The sequence below is a fragment of the Beta vulgaris genome, chromosome 9 (assembly GCF_026745355.1).
Source record: "Beta vulgaris subsp. vulgaris cultivar EL10 chromosome 9, EL10.2, whole genome shotgun sequence".
In the NCBI taxonomy this organism is placed as follows: Eukaryota; Viridiplantae; Streptophyta; class Magnoliopsida; order Caryophyllales; family Amaranthaceae; genus Beta; species Beta vulgaris.
In genome coordinates this window covers 49,318,465-49,332,890 of record NC_079210.1, presented here as the reverse complement: position 1 = coordinate 49,332,890, position 14,426 = coordinate 49,318,465, and the positions used below count along the sequence as shown (strand labels likewise).

Below are 14,426 nucleotides of genomic sequence, written 5' to 3'. Positions count from 1 at the left end.
TTAAATAATTAATAAATGAAAAATATAAATACTCGAATATAGTCCGAACTTAAAAATTAATTACATCTAAGAGGAAGTACTACTATAAAATAGACAAATTGTTCATTATCGACTTACCGCTTCAAACTAGGGTATCCCTCAACATTACAAAGGTCGAATTCCAAAAGGTCTGACCACTTGACCTAAAAAGACCTAAATTCAACATCAAAACTATTCCCGGTAAAAAAACAAGAACAATCAACAATCAACATAAAATCAATGTTCAACTTTAACCGGTAAAAAAAACTTCTTTAACGACAAAATTCACCTCTACCCAGATTCCTTAGATTCTCTTTCATCTTTCTCTCTCTTCGTCTCTCTCTTTGTACAGAACACACACAGTGAATGTCCATCTTTTCTTCTCTTTTATTATTCTCCTCAATCTCACATCTTCATATTTAATTTTGACTATAATTAATCGCTGCTAAATTAGGGATTTTAATTTACTATTAACCCAATTCAATTGCAGAAACCCTAATTTTTCGCGAATGATCTTCATCTTTATCGACCTTAGACTCAGGATCCAATTTGAATTTCCATCTTTTAAATTTTTGTTTCAATTTCGTTGATTAAGAAGAGTAATTTAGGGTTTCGAAGCAATGAGGCGAAGGATGGAATCCATCCAGGATCTCATTGAAGAAGCTAAAGTTCGGTTTTTGTGGTGGGCTATATTTATATTCTCAATTACGTACTTCTTATCTCGTAAGTTTTCCTTCTTTCTCGTGTTTTTTATTGCGTTTGTTTTTTCCTGGACTTGATTTTATGTTGCGATTTCATCTTTGTAATTATGGTTAGCTTTTTGGTTTTTGTTTTTTGGATTTTTAACTTGTTTTGTGATCATGGATTGTATTCAAAAGATTGAAGTTAGTAGTAGATTAATAAAGCTTGAATGATGATTATCATTGAGAGGGGAAGTTGTGGTTCTGAGCAAATATGTATAATTATTTGTAAGTGTATTCAATGGCGTTAGTGAATTTGTTAATAATGTCATTTATGGGGTTGAAATTAGTCAATTTGGGTGCAACATGTCGATGTTTTGATGAGTATACGTAGAGTTCGATGTGCGAGGAATGGATGATTTAGCTTGTGTTGTAATGCCTTCGTGTATCGGTGATGGTTGGGGGGGGGGGTATCGTTGGCGTTTGTTTTTTGATGTGGTTTAACTTGATAAGGGATGTTTTCTGCATTCTTAGGATGCTGGTTCATCTTGTACATAGAGTGTCGAGCTAATGCTTGACTGCTTGAGATGTTGCAAGATTGAAGCAGATGAAGTTGCTGCGAGATGGAACCTTTTATCTCTCTTTGTTGGCTGGGGAAGGGTATAGCTATGAGATTGTTCATGGTGGTTATGTGCAAAAGTGACTATAGGCGCTTTTTTTTATATGGATCCTTGTTGCTTATTATTGAGTTGACATTCCTTTTATTATTAGTTTATCGTTGTATTTGAAGGTTTTTATTTCTGGCAAGACACCCACGTGGAACTTAAGGCAAAGTGTTATTGATTTTTATGTATTACCACTTAGGACATTATCCCTTATCCTTTATTAGACTCTACTAGTATCCTTCTGTTGAATTGTGGTAAGAACACTATTTGCCAGGGTGATTGGAAGGGGTAAATGGTGGTTATGTTTTGGATCTTGATGAAAACAAACCTTTCTCTTATTGAAGGTGTAAGGGGTAAGTTTACATATATATGACCTTTTTACATCGTTCTAGTGAGAGCTCACATAGTGGCATTAGGGTGACACCTTTTTTTTTATCTGTTTCGAGGGATTCAATGGATCTGTTCTCGTGTGTATTCTTTTGCATGTGACAACCAGCATCAAACTTTGTCACATACATGAGCATGAGCTAAGATGATATTCCGTGGGGCAATTCCCAGACAGCAATGTGTTGCACTATTTGCACCACGAGTATAGAGATAACTAGATAAGTATTCAAGGGTCCCTTAGCCGCTTCGTCACTAGCATATGATGTTAAATGTGCGAGGATTTCGGGATTCTGACAAGGGAAACTAAGAAGAAAATTGAGATTAAGTTACGTATAGGAAAGTTAACATACAGGAAGAAGTGATAAAGAGAAGAAATTTTAACATTTTGCGTCTAATAAGCTAAACGGACAGGAGGAAGTATCTACCATGTGAATAAGTCAAGGTAGATTAACATTTTGTTTGCATGTAGGTAGAGGTTGTTATATTTTGATGCTTTTAAAAAAAATATAACTATGCGGATATTCATCCACTAGATAGAAATTAACAAGAATAATAATAATAAATACAAGAAAATAACGTAAAAACCTGTGAATCTGGAGGAAAACCACCAGATTTGCACTTGGGAGTAGGACTTTAATCTCTCAATCTAAGCTTCATCCTGTTTAAACTTTTAACCATCCGCATTCTCTCTCTCTCGGAGTTTTGAAAGCTCACTAATATGAGCATATGGGATCCCTAAGTATGCTCATGATAAGAATAATCTATTGTGTATATGCGCATTCGTATCTAGGATAAAAAACCTAAGGCTTTACAGGAAAGCATGTCTTATTCAACTACTCCAATCAGCAAAGTAGTGGATGTTCTTTTAGTTGCATTTTCATAGCATGGATGTAATTTGAGGGTATGAGATTAAAGCTTTTGTTACTCTTTGCGAGTCAACTTAATGTAGCTGTGCCTTTTCTTGACTATATGCAGATACAAGTAAGTCAATGTGGATGAATGTTCCAGTTGCAGTCTTAATTGCGATCCTTTTGCGCCATCTAACAAATCATGTAGAGTTTTATCCGAAGGTTCCATCAGCCAGCAAACGGACATATCTTTCTCATTTGGAGAAGAAACAACTGTCGGTGGATGATTTTCGTCTATCTACAGTTCCTCCCCCTCCAAAATGGAGGGGGAAATTTGATTCACCCGTTATAGAGGCTGCAGTTGAGGACTTTGTTGATAAAATTATAGAAGACTTTGTTACGGACTTATGGTATTCTGGTATAACACCTGACAAAGAAGCCCCTGAGTTGATGCGTGCCATTATATTGGAAGCGCTAGGAGAAGTTGCAGGAAGGGTAAAGGGAGTGAACCTTGTTGATTTACTAACAAGGTAAATCATTTTACGATGGGTGCCTCCAGCTTACACTAATGCAGTTGTTCGAGTTCTTGCATCTTACTAACGGAACTCTGTTTAATGCTTCAGGGATATAGTTGACTTAATAGGTGATCATTTAGAATTGTTCAGAAAAACCCAAGCTTCTATTGGCATAGATGTTATGGTCACTCTGTCTTCTGAAGAAAGGGATGAAAGACTAAAACACCATCTTATGGCTTCTAAGGAACTCCATCCAGCATTAGTTTCTTCTGAGACCGAGTACAAGGTGTGAAAAGAGTTATATGAAGTTATATTTTCTCTAATATTTTTTCGCATTTCTTGCGAAATATGTCGCTTGTGTATAACCTACTCCTCGTTCCTTACAGGTCCTTCAGAGACTTGTGGCTGGATTACTAGGTTTAGTTTTGAGACCAAAAGAAGCACAATGTCCTCTTGTTCGATGCATTGCTCGAGAGTTTGTAACATGCTTAGTACTGCAACCTATTTTGAACCTTGTGTCTCCAGAGTGAGTACTAGATACTTCATTTTCTCTTCATCTATATGGTTTGAGTGCTTTCGCATGTTTAGTGACATGAGAGAAATCTGTTCTTTCTTCTTTCTTACCTGGCATCTCTGGGAAGAGTACTTGATGCTGTTAGGATAGTACTTTTAACACGAAGCACTTGGAAGAGGATTGGTTGCTCCTAATCGTTTCCTAAGTGACACGTGTATATCATACTTGGGATTGCTTGTCATTGAGGGGAACTTGGTCGAGGGGAGGGGGTTGTTCATAGGATGAAGTGCAGGGCTCAATGTTGCCTACTAGGGGATATGGAAGAAAGATGGAAGCCCTGAGGAGACTGAATCAGCACTTGACAGTTTGCATATTAACATCTGTTTTCTCTTCGATTATCTGTTTTGTATGCCTTTGTATAAAATTTTAGTTATAGAGAGCATCAGTTGCATAAATTATACAGCATTTAGTTGTTCCCTCTTTGGAGTATTGGGTACTGAAGTAATGGTACAGCCGAGGTTCAAGCTTAAGAGCCTGAGTGCCACTATTTTGCGAAGTAAACCTGGGACTAGCCATTTGTCAAGCCTGAACTTTGTGAGTTGACAATATAAGTTCTTATAATTCTTCAATTTATAGGGTTGGAAATTTCAAACTGGCTCTTTTGACAACCATTAGTCTCATGTAATTACACTTCCAAATGTTTGGTATTGCGGTGCAGAGATGCCTTCTCCTCAACTTGTTTCTTTTGTTGGCTGCATCTTTCTTTTATTTCCTTCGCATATGGCTGCTTTCTCTCTTTGTGCCCCATAGTCCATACTAGTCATGTTGCGACATACCAATTGAATTTCCAAGTACTTTTTTCGAGCCTGAATCATGTAATGTCAAGAAGTCTCTTGATTTGGTGTATAATTTCTTGCATAGTGATGCTTTAAGTTAGATCTAATATCTGAAGTTTATCGACATTTTTACTTTTTTTCTCTTCTTCTCATCCAGCAGCATTACAAATTAGTTTTTCTTTAGTATATTGAACTGAAATTGTGTTATGGCAATTTGTATGTTATGTTTCTCAGACACGGGAATGGGTGTTGGGGGATAGGACATATCCAAGTGTAAGACATATCAGGGTTGGGCATGACATCCATAAAGCATTTTGTCTTTAGCAAAATTTTTACATGTGCTTGACATACACTAAACATATAGATACATTTCACTTGGACTTGCTTGGTAGTTCTTATCAATATTCTGATCTCAATACATCTATTAGCATATCCCTGAATTTTCTCCTCTCCCTTCCTTCTTTGTTCTAAAAAATTTTACTTTTGTTCTCCAGAAATTTGTGGTTCATGGTATCTCAAAAATCAATATACATAACCATCCTGTCATTTTGAAATGTCTCAGAATTGCTTTATGCATTTCCTCAATTTTTTTGGCTGAGACCACATTATAAGTCACTTGTACTTAGTTTTCTCCTTTTTCTCAAAATATGATTCTTTTTACCCACTTTCTTCAATCATATCTACTTTTCTGTTTCCTCAATATAATACTACATATTATCTCCAATCACAACCACTTTTTAATCCAATATTTCCAAATTTACCCACTTTATAGTACGTCCTCCTTAGCTTTCTGCGAGAAGCAAACAGCTTCCTTAGCTTTCTGCCAAAAGCAAACGGATAATGTATTTTGAGACAGATAGGGTAATTAACATATCTGGTCGAAGTCAGTCAGGTTAGGATCTCTTACCGTTGTTGGAGTATCCGACATGGATACTTGAATCAAAATCACAAGTCAAAGTTTCTTAGTTGTCTGATCTGATATGTGATGGAGGGTATGATAGTTTGCTCAAAGAATTCTTTTTTGCCTTCCCATTTTGGTTTCTAGGTATATTAATCAGTTGGTCGAGATTGTTCTTCTTCAAGTTAAAGACTTTTTAACTGGATTAGATGGTGATGATCCGTCATCGAAGGCAGATCCTGATCAATCTGTTGCTGAAGGAAGCATGGAAACTGGTCAAAATGCATTCAAGATACATGAAGACTTCCATTATCAAGAAACTGAAATGCACGGAAGTGAAAAGGTTGAGCAGAGAAAAAATCCTCTGGAGGCTTCAATGGTTCCCTCTTCTAATATATCTTGTCAAGAATCTTCGCAGCCAAAGGTTGCTGACTGGGCACGAGTACTGGATGCTGCAACCCAGAGAAGAACTGAAGTTCTTGCTCCTGAAAATCTCGAAAACATGTGGACTATAGGAAGGCACTATAAAGATAAAATCAATAAATCCGGAAAAGGCCATTCGCCTCAAGTATTAGATAACAAAATAGTGGCGGGTTCTCTGGCGGGATCGAATCTCACTGATCTAGTTACAGATGGTAGCAACAAGAAGAAAAGAATATCTCTTGATATGGAAAAAGAAATGGCTTTTGTTTCTGAAGTTGAGAGTGGTAATAAAATTGCAACTGATGGAAATAGAAGTAGGCTTAAGAAATCCAGTAGTACTTCTGATTTGATATTTGATTTCCTGGAGAAAACTTCGAATACTGGTGGAAGCCAAAGTCTTCTGATTTCAGAGGACTTTTACAGCCCGGATATTGGAAGGCGCAGTGAACCACAAAAATTGAAAAATCTGTCAGGTTCAGTGATTTGTGCTGAAGGGTCACACTTTCCCAAGCTTATGTGTCGGGTTAGTCTTTCTCTTGAACTTCTATCCTTTTCTTTGCGAAAATGTGAAGGGCCACATGTTTGTAGGAAGTGAACTTGCAGAATTTCCTGTTTTATATTCCATCTTTGTCTGGAAAGAGGAATTTACCTCACTTCGGGCTTATGGAGATAGTACAATAATGTTAAAAGTAGTGTTAATTCACTTGCACTGAAGCTCCCACTTTTATCCTACACGAATCTTTTCACAAAGTTTGACTAGAGTCAAGGTCAAAGGATTTTTTTTTTGAGGTGAAATACTCAACAGGGTGTAGAGAAGCATTAGATTAATTTCTCCAATTTTTTCTAGAGCTATGCTTTACTTTTTGTTATTGAATTGATAAATTACCTTATATGGTGATTTATCTCGAAATTGCATGATTCACAGGTTGTAGGAGCTTACTTTGAGAAAATTGGATCTAAGTCTTTTGCTGTGTATTCTATTGCTGTAACTGATGCGCAGAATGACAAGTGGTTTGTGAAAAGGAGGTTTGTTCGCTTTACCTTGCTCTTTTGACTAGCGTCTCAAGTTTTTTTTTATTTTTCAAGGAAATGCCAGTTGTCAATTTATTGCATATGTAATATAGTATCTTAGAATTACTAAGACCAAGTTTAGCATACGCGTTTTTGTTATATCAGGAGGCGCAGAAAGTTGCTACTATTTGTCTACCTGAGTTGTCTATGGATTTTGTTGTCTGCTTAAAGCCTTAAACTGTGATTGGCTGACTCATTCATTTTTGTTGTTTATCTTGCTCTTTTACATGAATTGTAATGAATTTTTCAAGTTTTGTTAGTGGTCCTTTATGCCTGTCTGATCAACAAGAGAATTGTTCCAATATTGTGTACAGATACAGGAACTTTGAGAGATTGCATCGACAACTTAAGGATATTCCAAACTATAACTTGCATTTGCCTCCAAAAAGGATATTTTCATCCAGCACTGAAGATGCTTTTGTCCATCAGCGTTGTATCCAGCTTGATAAATATCTGCAAGTATGATTTTTTTCTTGTTCAACTGGTGAAGTTTTCTAGTATTTCCCCGGTTCTTCTGATATCTAAAATGTGAATTATCTTATCATAGGATCTTTTATCCATAGCTAATGTTGCTGAACAGCATGAAGTGATGGACTTCCTCAGTGCTTCCTCAAAGGTGAGTTTGTCTCTGTGTTTTTTCGTTTTTATTGCGTAAGAGTGATGATTAAGCTAAAATCTAACATGCGCATTGTTTATTTTTCCTTGAAGAACTATTCATTTGGAAAGTCACCGTCAGTGATGAAAACCCTTGCAGGTATGCTGTTCTATGTGTCAATGCAGTTTTTAGTTCGCATGTAGGAATCTGGATTGCTGAATGTTTTTTGATTTGATCCTTTGCAATCAGAGTTGGTTGTAAATGTAATGTTAAAGATGGAGATTGATTATGCGTGTTCTGTGTTTGACACCCTTGGCCGATGACAATTTTTTCCTTTTAGCCCGAGGCAGGGAAGTGATTTTTAGAACGACATTATTGTATGCTACATTGCTACTATGCTTATTTGGGCTATGTTATCATATTAGTATATGATGAGTTGTCTTTTGATGCCTATGTTATTCCTTATTTTCTATGCGTGGAAGGATATTCCATTGTTTTAGCTTCTTGAACTCATTTTGCATAATATATTTTCAGAGTTTAGGTTCATGTTAATCTACGGATGTATGTAATTGTATGTTTTCTGTTATCTTCCTATTTCTTTCTGGTTACACTGCTGTACAATGCTTTAAGTGGTGATTGCAGTGGCTCGCCACAGTGTGAGACATGTACTTAATTGTGGTTTGACTTTGCTTTAAACATGTGAAACAGTAAATGTAGATGATGCTGTTGATGATATTGTACGCCAGTTTAAGGGGGTTTCAGATGGCTTCGTGCGCAAAGTTGTTGGTCCATCTCCATCACAGTATGAAGATCTTTCATATGTGCCAACCAGAAACTTGTCCTTGAATGAACGTGATTTTATTATGCATGGTTCACTAGATGCTTCAATTGAAACATCTAACAATCTTTCTGATGATGAGGAAGGTGATAAAGATGGAAGTCATGACCTTGAGGATGCAGATTCGGGTGCTAAAGGAAATGGGTGGCATTCAGATAATGAATTGAGCTCGAAGAGCTTTCCACCACGGGTAGTTAAAAACAATAGAAACCTACATTCATATTCTGAGTCGAGGCAACATATGAAATCCAACTTGGTTGGAGTAGCAAGTTTGCCGGTTATTCCGCATCCAATTGATGATCCTGTTGGAGTGCCACCTGAGGTATTCGATATCTCAAATAACAACAAATGCTTATTTTTTCTGCCCCCTTTTTTTTAAGTTCACCCTTGGAAGTTTCTCCCTTTTCTATCTGTGGTATTGGATACTGTATTTTGTGTCATCTGATCATCATGATTTAAGGCGAGCTAGCATAATTTAGTGGAGTGGTTTGTGGCTCGATGTATGAAACATTTCCTTCCTGAAACAAATGGAGTCTTAGCTTGGTATGTTTTCCCTGTTTCGTGCATTACATGGATATATATGGTGAGATGGTGACCATTGTGCTCATCCATATTCTTCCAATGTAATTTTGTATGACCTTATTTATACACCTGCTAATATCCTGACAATCTCTTGATGACAAATGTCCCTTAATCAATCGAGCTGAATAACAGGGTCCTCTGCTTTCATTGAATAATGTTTAGGTTTCTTATTGCCTTTGCTCATGTTGCAGTGGTCACCACCAAATGTTACCGTGCCTATGTTAAATTTGGTTGACAAGCTATTTCAGCTTAACAGAAGAGGCTGGATAAGGTAAATTAGTTTGTTTTTTCGCTATTTTGCTGTTTAGTTTTTGAAGTCCCTTCCCCACCCCCACCCCCCCTACTTTGATCACCTGCATGTTGCTGGAAAGCTGAGATCTGAAAAATATGTGGTTCAACATGGAGTGGCTCTTTTTTACAGCTTATTTGCTCTGTGGCATTCATATAGTTGCATGTAAGCATCATTATAGTGGACTAAGTCACTTGTACTTTTGTGGCCAGCCAATTGTCTCATCTATTAAGGGAGTGAGATGAACAACCAGTTTTTAGTTGCAGAATGTATGTATTAGTTTACCCCTGCCTCCTTGTTACTGGTTAGGCAGGAGGTTTTGAATTTGTTTGAGTTAATACTTGAATATATCTTTTGGAATCTTGAGAAGAATATGGAAATGTTGCATGGTATGTTTAATATTACTGTTCAACACTTCAACTCCTTCCGTTCTGGTGGGAACCTAAGAAAAATTTCTTATACTCTTCTGGTGATGTTACAACAGGAGACAAGTCTTTTGGATCTCAAAGCAAATACTGCAGTTAGTTATGGAAGATGCTATTGATGACTGGCTATTGATGCAGATTAATTGGCTACGAAGAGAGGATATTGTTGCGGAAGGAATTCGGTGGGTCAAAGATGTAAGTGTTTGGATCATTAGAATCTTATATTCAGCATTATCAATCACCTGTTTTTACAATTTGTTACGATTCCTATTATTATGCTTGATTGCTTGGCATAAACCTGTAGGTGTATGTTGTAGTTATATGTTTGGTATATTTAATTTCATATGTTGGTACTTGGTACATCAGATTATAAACCTTTTGATTCGAGTCAATCAATAACAACAGTCGCATAGCATGGATCTGTTGATAGATAGGGCCTAGGTAGCGTTGGATACTTGGATGTATGCTACCTTACCCCTGGGCCGCTGGCAAGTCTAAACTGATAGAGTTATATCTTTGGACTTGATTTTTGTGGATTAGGATAAGGACTTGATTCTCTTTGGCCTTCGCCACAGTTTTTCCCTCTGGAGAGAGAGAGCTGTTTGAAGGACGTTTGATTTGTACAGAAAGAAATTTGTACATAACCATCCCACTAAACCTGCAAGCATCACTTGCGATATTCAGTATGGTTCCATCAGGAAGTTGGTTTTGATGCCACCTGTTCTAGACCAGCCTATTCCTCTGAAGCCATGACCTGGGGAATTTCATAGGTCCAAATTGGAGTTCATGTTTTAACCAGCACGGATGTTACAAGTCTAGAACCCTTGTAACATGTTCATGTCCTTTCCAGCTATGTACTGTAGGAGATAAGATGTGACTTGTGAGGCACAATGTTGTTACTGTTTGGATGCTTAAGAAACTACCGGTGAATAGATATACTTACTTTTGTTCTTTACAACTGCAACATGGGGAGAATGAACTGGTTTTTAGTGTTAGCTGAGAAAAAGTGGGTAGTTGTCCATATTACCTATGTGATTGAGAAATAGCAGTAGAAAATGTAATCAATTAAGGTTCTTATGGCCCCCCTGTCACTGTCCAATGCCACAACCTCCCCCCTCCCGGCAGGTACAACCCACCATCTTCCTCTCATCAGTCATATCCAAGACCACAACCACTAAAAATGAATAAAGGAAAGAGCACTATCCAGAGCTTCTGGGTGCCAACCACCACCAAGATATAATGATTAACGTCCTCTTGTCGCCATGACTACCCAGGTGTAATAAGATGAAACCACCACTGACTCTCACCATCATGTCTTCCGCTACACAGAAATTTACACATATGTGGTCACATTACCAACGCCCTAGATCTATGGCGGGAAGAAACATCCACAATGTCATCCCTCAACCACTACTAGTAGATTCTGATCTTGAGGATTAGAAGAGAGAGATCAGAGAGTTATTCAACCAGCATACAAGTCGAAGGATGAGAGTTTGAGTACAGATATAACGGTCGGAATTTATCTCGCTTCCATTTCCGCTGTTGTCGTGGTTTGTAGTGCTGCAGGTGTGCGGTTGATGATTGGTGGCGTCGTCGAAGGTAAACGTGGGGTTGGTAGGTTTTGGGTGAAGAGGAGCTGAGAATGATGGTGGATTGGAGATGCTGTTAATTGGGGAGGGGGCTTCTGTTTTAAGGAACACAATGAAAAGAGAGGGTGTTATTATAGTGGTGAGTGGGTTAAAGGGTGTTATTATAGTGGGATGTGTTACATGCTTAAAATTTACTGTTGGTTTCTTAACTTAAGAATGAAAAGTTACCAAGTGGGGTAATGTTGCAATTATTGCGGAACTTGCCAGAAAAGAAAGTATTAGGGAGGGGAATGATGCTTGAACTGATTGGTGCTCAATTGTGGTCCTTGTGGAGGTAACCAATCAGATAATGGGTATCTGCCTGTCTTGTATAGTTGAAATGTGTGGTCATTCCAGTTGAGGAGATGAGTGAGGAAGAGAATGCCTTAAAGGGCTTGAGTTTTGGATAAATAACGTAATACTTGGCTTGGTGTTTGCCAAAAGCTTTTTAATTTCATTTGTTTTACTTCGGTATTAACTGAGTAAATGGGCACCCTAGGAAGACGCCAGGAATACCAAAACTGACTATAAAGGTCCACACTACTACTGCTAACCGAGTTAGACTTTATAATTTACAATCTTTCATCCTTTCATTTTTTGAATTTTCTTTTTTCTTCTGGTTTTATTTCTTTAATGATCAAAAATGTTCCTCAAGAATCAACACTAAGCTGGTGACAACACATATATGCATGTGATTTATAGTAGGGAAAAAATCTAGGAGAACTTGATTAATTGTGTTTATCTGCTTCAGATTCTCTGGCCAGATGGCAAATTCTTTCTCAAGCTAGAAATTGCTGGGGGTGGTTTTGATGAATTGGATTCTAAATCTTTTCAAGCTACACCTCGAGCCGCCAGCAGGAAGTCTCAATCTAATTCATTTGAGACACAACTTGAGGCCGCTCGAAGAGCTAGTTATGTGAAGAAAATGCTATTCAGTAAGTACCTATCTTGTAATATGATCTGCTTCTCAATTTGATGCCTAAAATTTGGGCTTGAGAAAATATAGGTTGGTGAAGTTTAACACAACAGTTCAGTACTTTGTAACGTCAATATGTGAATTTGCTAAAGTGCACCTTTGAAATATTGTTCCACCAGCATTAGGGCCGATCATTTTAGCTGTGAATCTTTACTGTCTCAAAACTTTATTAGCTCTACGGTGTGAGTAAATTGTGCTAATTATTTTCAGAAAAAAAAGCCTAGTAGAGGCGTGGGGAAATGCTTAATTTAGCTCTAGGCTTCACTTTTACTGAGATTACCAGGTTAACTTTCTGTCCTGCATTTGATAGATGGAGCTCCGGCACCCTTAGTCAGTATGATTGGCGCAAAGCAGTACAAGCGTTGTGCACGGGATCTGTATTTTTTCCTTCAGGTAACAGCTGTCAACCATTCTTCTTAAGCTTCAACTATGCGTTCTTTTCCTCCTTGTTTTATTCTGTCATTCAGTTTGATGTGAATTTGAAGAGATTCATTTCAAAATGCAGTCTTCAATATGTCTGAAACAAGTTGCCTATGCTATCCTGGAGCTTGTGCTTGTATCAATCTTTCCTGAGTTGAAAGATCTCGTGGAAGATATCCATCAGAAGACGCATGCACAACATGCATGAAAATTTTGTGTCTTGAATATCATTTGAGAGGCGCTTGTAGCTTTTGGAGCATATGTTGCAGGTCAGTAGTCAGAGCAATGTTTTTCTTTTGAAGACGGCTCGTTTGGAGAATTTCTACACGGTTTTGGGTTATTCCTTCAGAGTTGGAACTGTTAACATTTCGCTCTTCCTGAACATATCGGAAGAGACGGGGTTTAGGAGAGATGGAAAACGAGGAAAGAATTGGTGATCAAATCCATGTTTAGGTTATAACAAAAGGTACTAGGAATTATGGTGAGCGCTTTCAGGACTGGATTTGTATGTGGGTGTTTATTTTGGATTTGGGTAGAAGGTAAAAGGGGTAAGTTTTTGTGGTGTTGTTTGTGTTAACTGTACAAAAGTGTACAGATTTTGTATAGTCGCACTTTTGTAGTTTTGTTACATAATCTATCAGGCAACCCCCCTTGTAAGGGGATTTTGTATTTATTTGAAATTGTAAATTGTAAAACACAGAATTATACAGTATATTTTAGATGATTGCCTTCTCATTTTGATCTCTCTGTAGAACTTAAATGCAGTTGCTTTCCGAGTTCGAAAATTCTGTATCTCCATGTGTGCACCATTTCTCTTCTCCTCTTAGATTGCTACATCTATAAATTACTCCGTCCGTTTTTTTTTTATTTACAGACTTTCCTTTTTGATCTGTTTCTTTTTAATTTACACACTGTTTAACCTATTCAATAAAGATAGTCAAATGAAAACAATGTTTGATCCTCAATAGAGATGGATCTTTCTTCACAATGTTTCAATAATATTCCTCGTAGTACTTAGGAGTTAGGAGCAATGTATTTGTAGAACTAATTTCCAGTAATGTGTACTTGAAATAATATTCCTGCACTATATCACTGTGTACATTAAAAAATGGGAAATGAAAATTGAAATCAAAAAAGGAAAAGAGACTTACCATGAATAGAAGTGGAGAAAAGGGGGGCGACTAGAGATAAATTAGGTTTAGAGAAAGGGGGAGCTTGAACTTCTTCAAGCAAACATGGCCAAGTGAAACAAGATCAATGTTTTTTAATGTAATTTATAATTGACATCTAGCTAATAAATACTTATTCTATTATTTTTAGTTACAATACTTTGATTATCATGCAAATAACAAAAATAGATCAGACATATCATATAAATAGTGTATAAGTCAACTTGTTACACCTTTTACAAAAGTACATTTGGAAAGTGATATAAAGAAATTCTCTGATTGATTCTTTCTCGAAAAATAATTTCATTATATTTGACGTGCTTATTATTTTGTTTCCTACTCGTTCCATCCCAATTTATAGTGTTTGTATTGCATTTACAGTGTACCAAAATCTTCTTCTTATTTCTTATGTTTCTATTTTTGAAGTAATACTTTATTCTTGTAAAAATCTTATTAAACAATTTATATTATTAGTTTATGTTCATTTTTACATGGAAAGACATAGCTACATAATTTTTAAATGAAAAGTTGTAGCCACATAACCCACATTTAATTTTTTTTATTATATTTACCTGAAAAATTATACACATTTAATATTGTACTTTTCGACACAAATAATCATCTTTTCAATGTAAAGTACTAATTATAT

At 36.8% G+C, this 14,426-nt stretch overlaps 1 protein-coding gene across 1 annotated transcript; it reads left to right on the top strand.

Moving 5' to 3' along the window:
- Positions 1-270: 270 nt before the first annotated feature.
- Positions 271-13,343, top strand: LOC104904439 (hypothetical protein). The gene is made up of 15 exons (XM_010692686.4): positions 271-741; positions 2,726-3,128; positions 3,222-3,399; positions 3,500-3,639; positions 5,509-6,307; positions 6,710-6,810; positions 7,170-7,314; positions 7,403-7,471; positions 7,564-7,609; positions 8,159-8,610; positions 9,062-9,141; positions 9,644-9,779; positions 11,964-12,147; positions 12,499-12,581; positions 12,694-13,343. The coding sequence occupies exons 1-15, from the start codon at positions 639-641 to the stop codon at positions 12,814-12,816; spliced, it is 3,042 nt and encodes a 1,013-aa protein (XP_010690988.2). The 5' UTR covers positions 271-638; the 3' UTR covers positions 12,817-13,343.
- Positions 13,344-14,426: the final 1,083 nt, after the last annotated feature.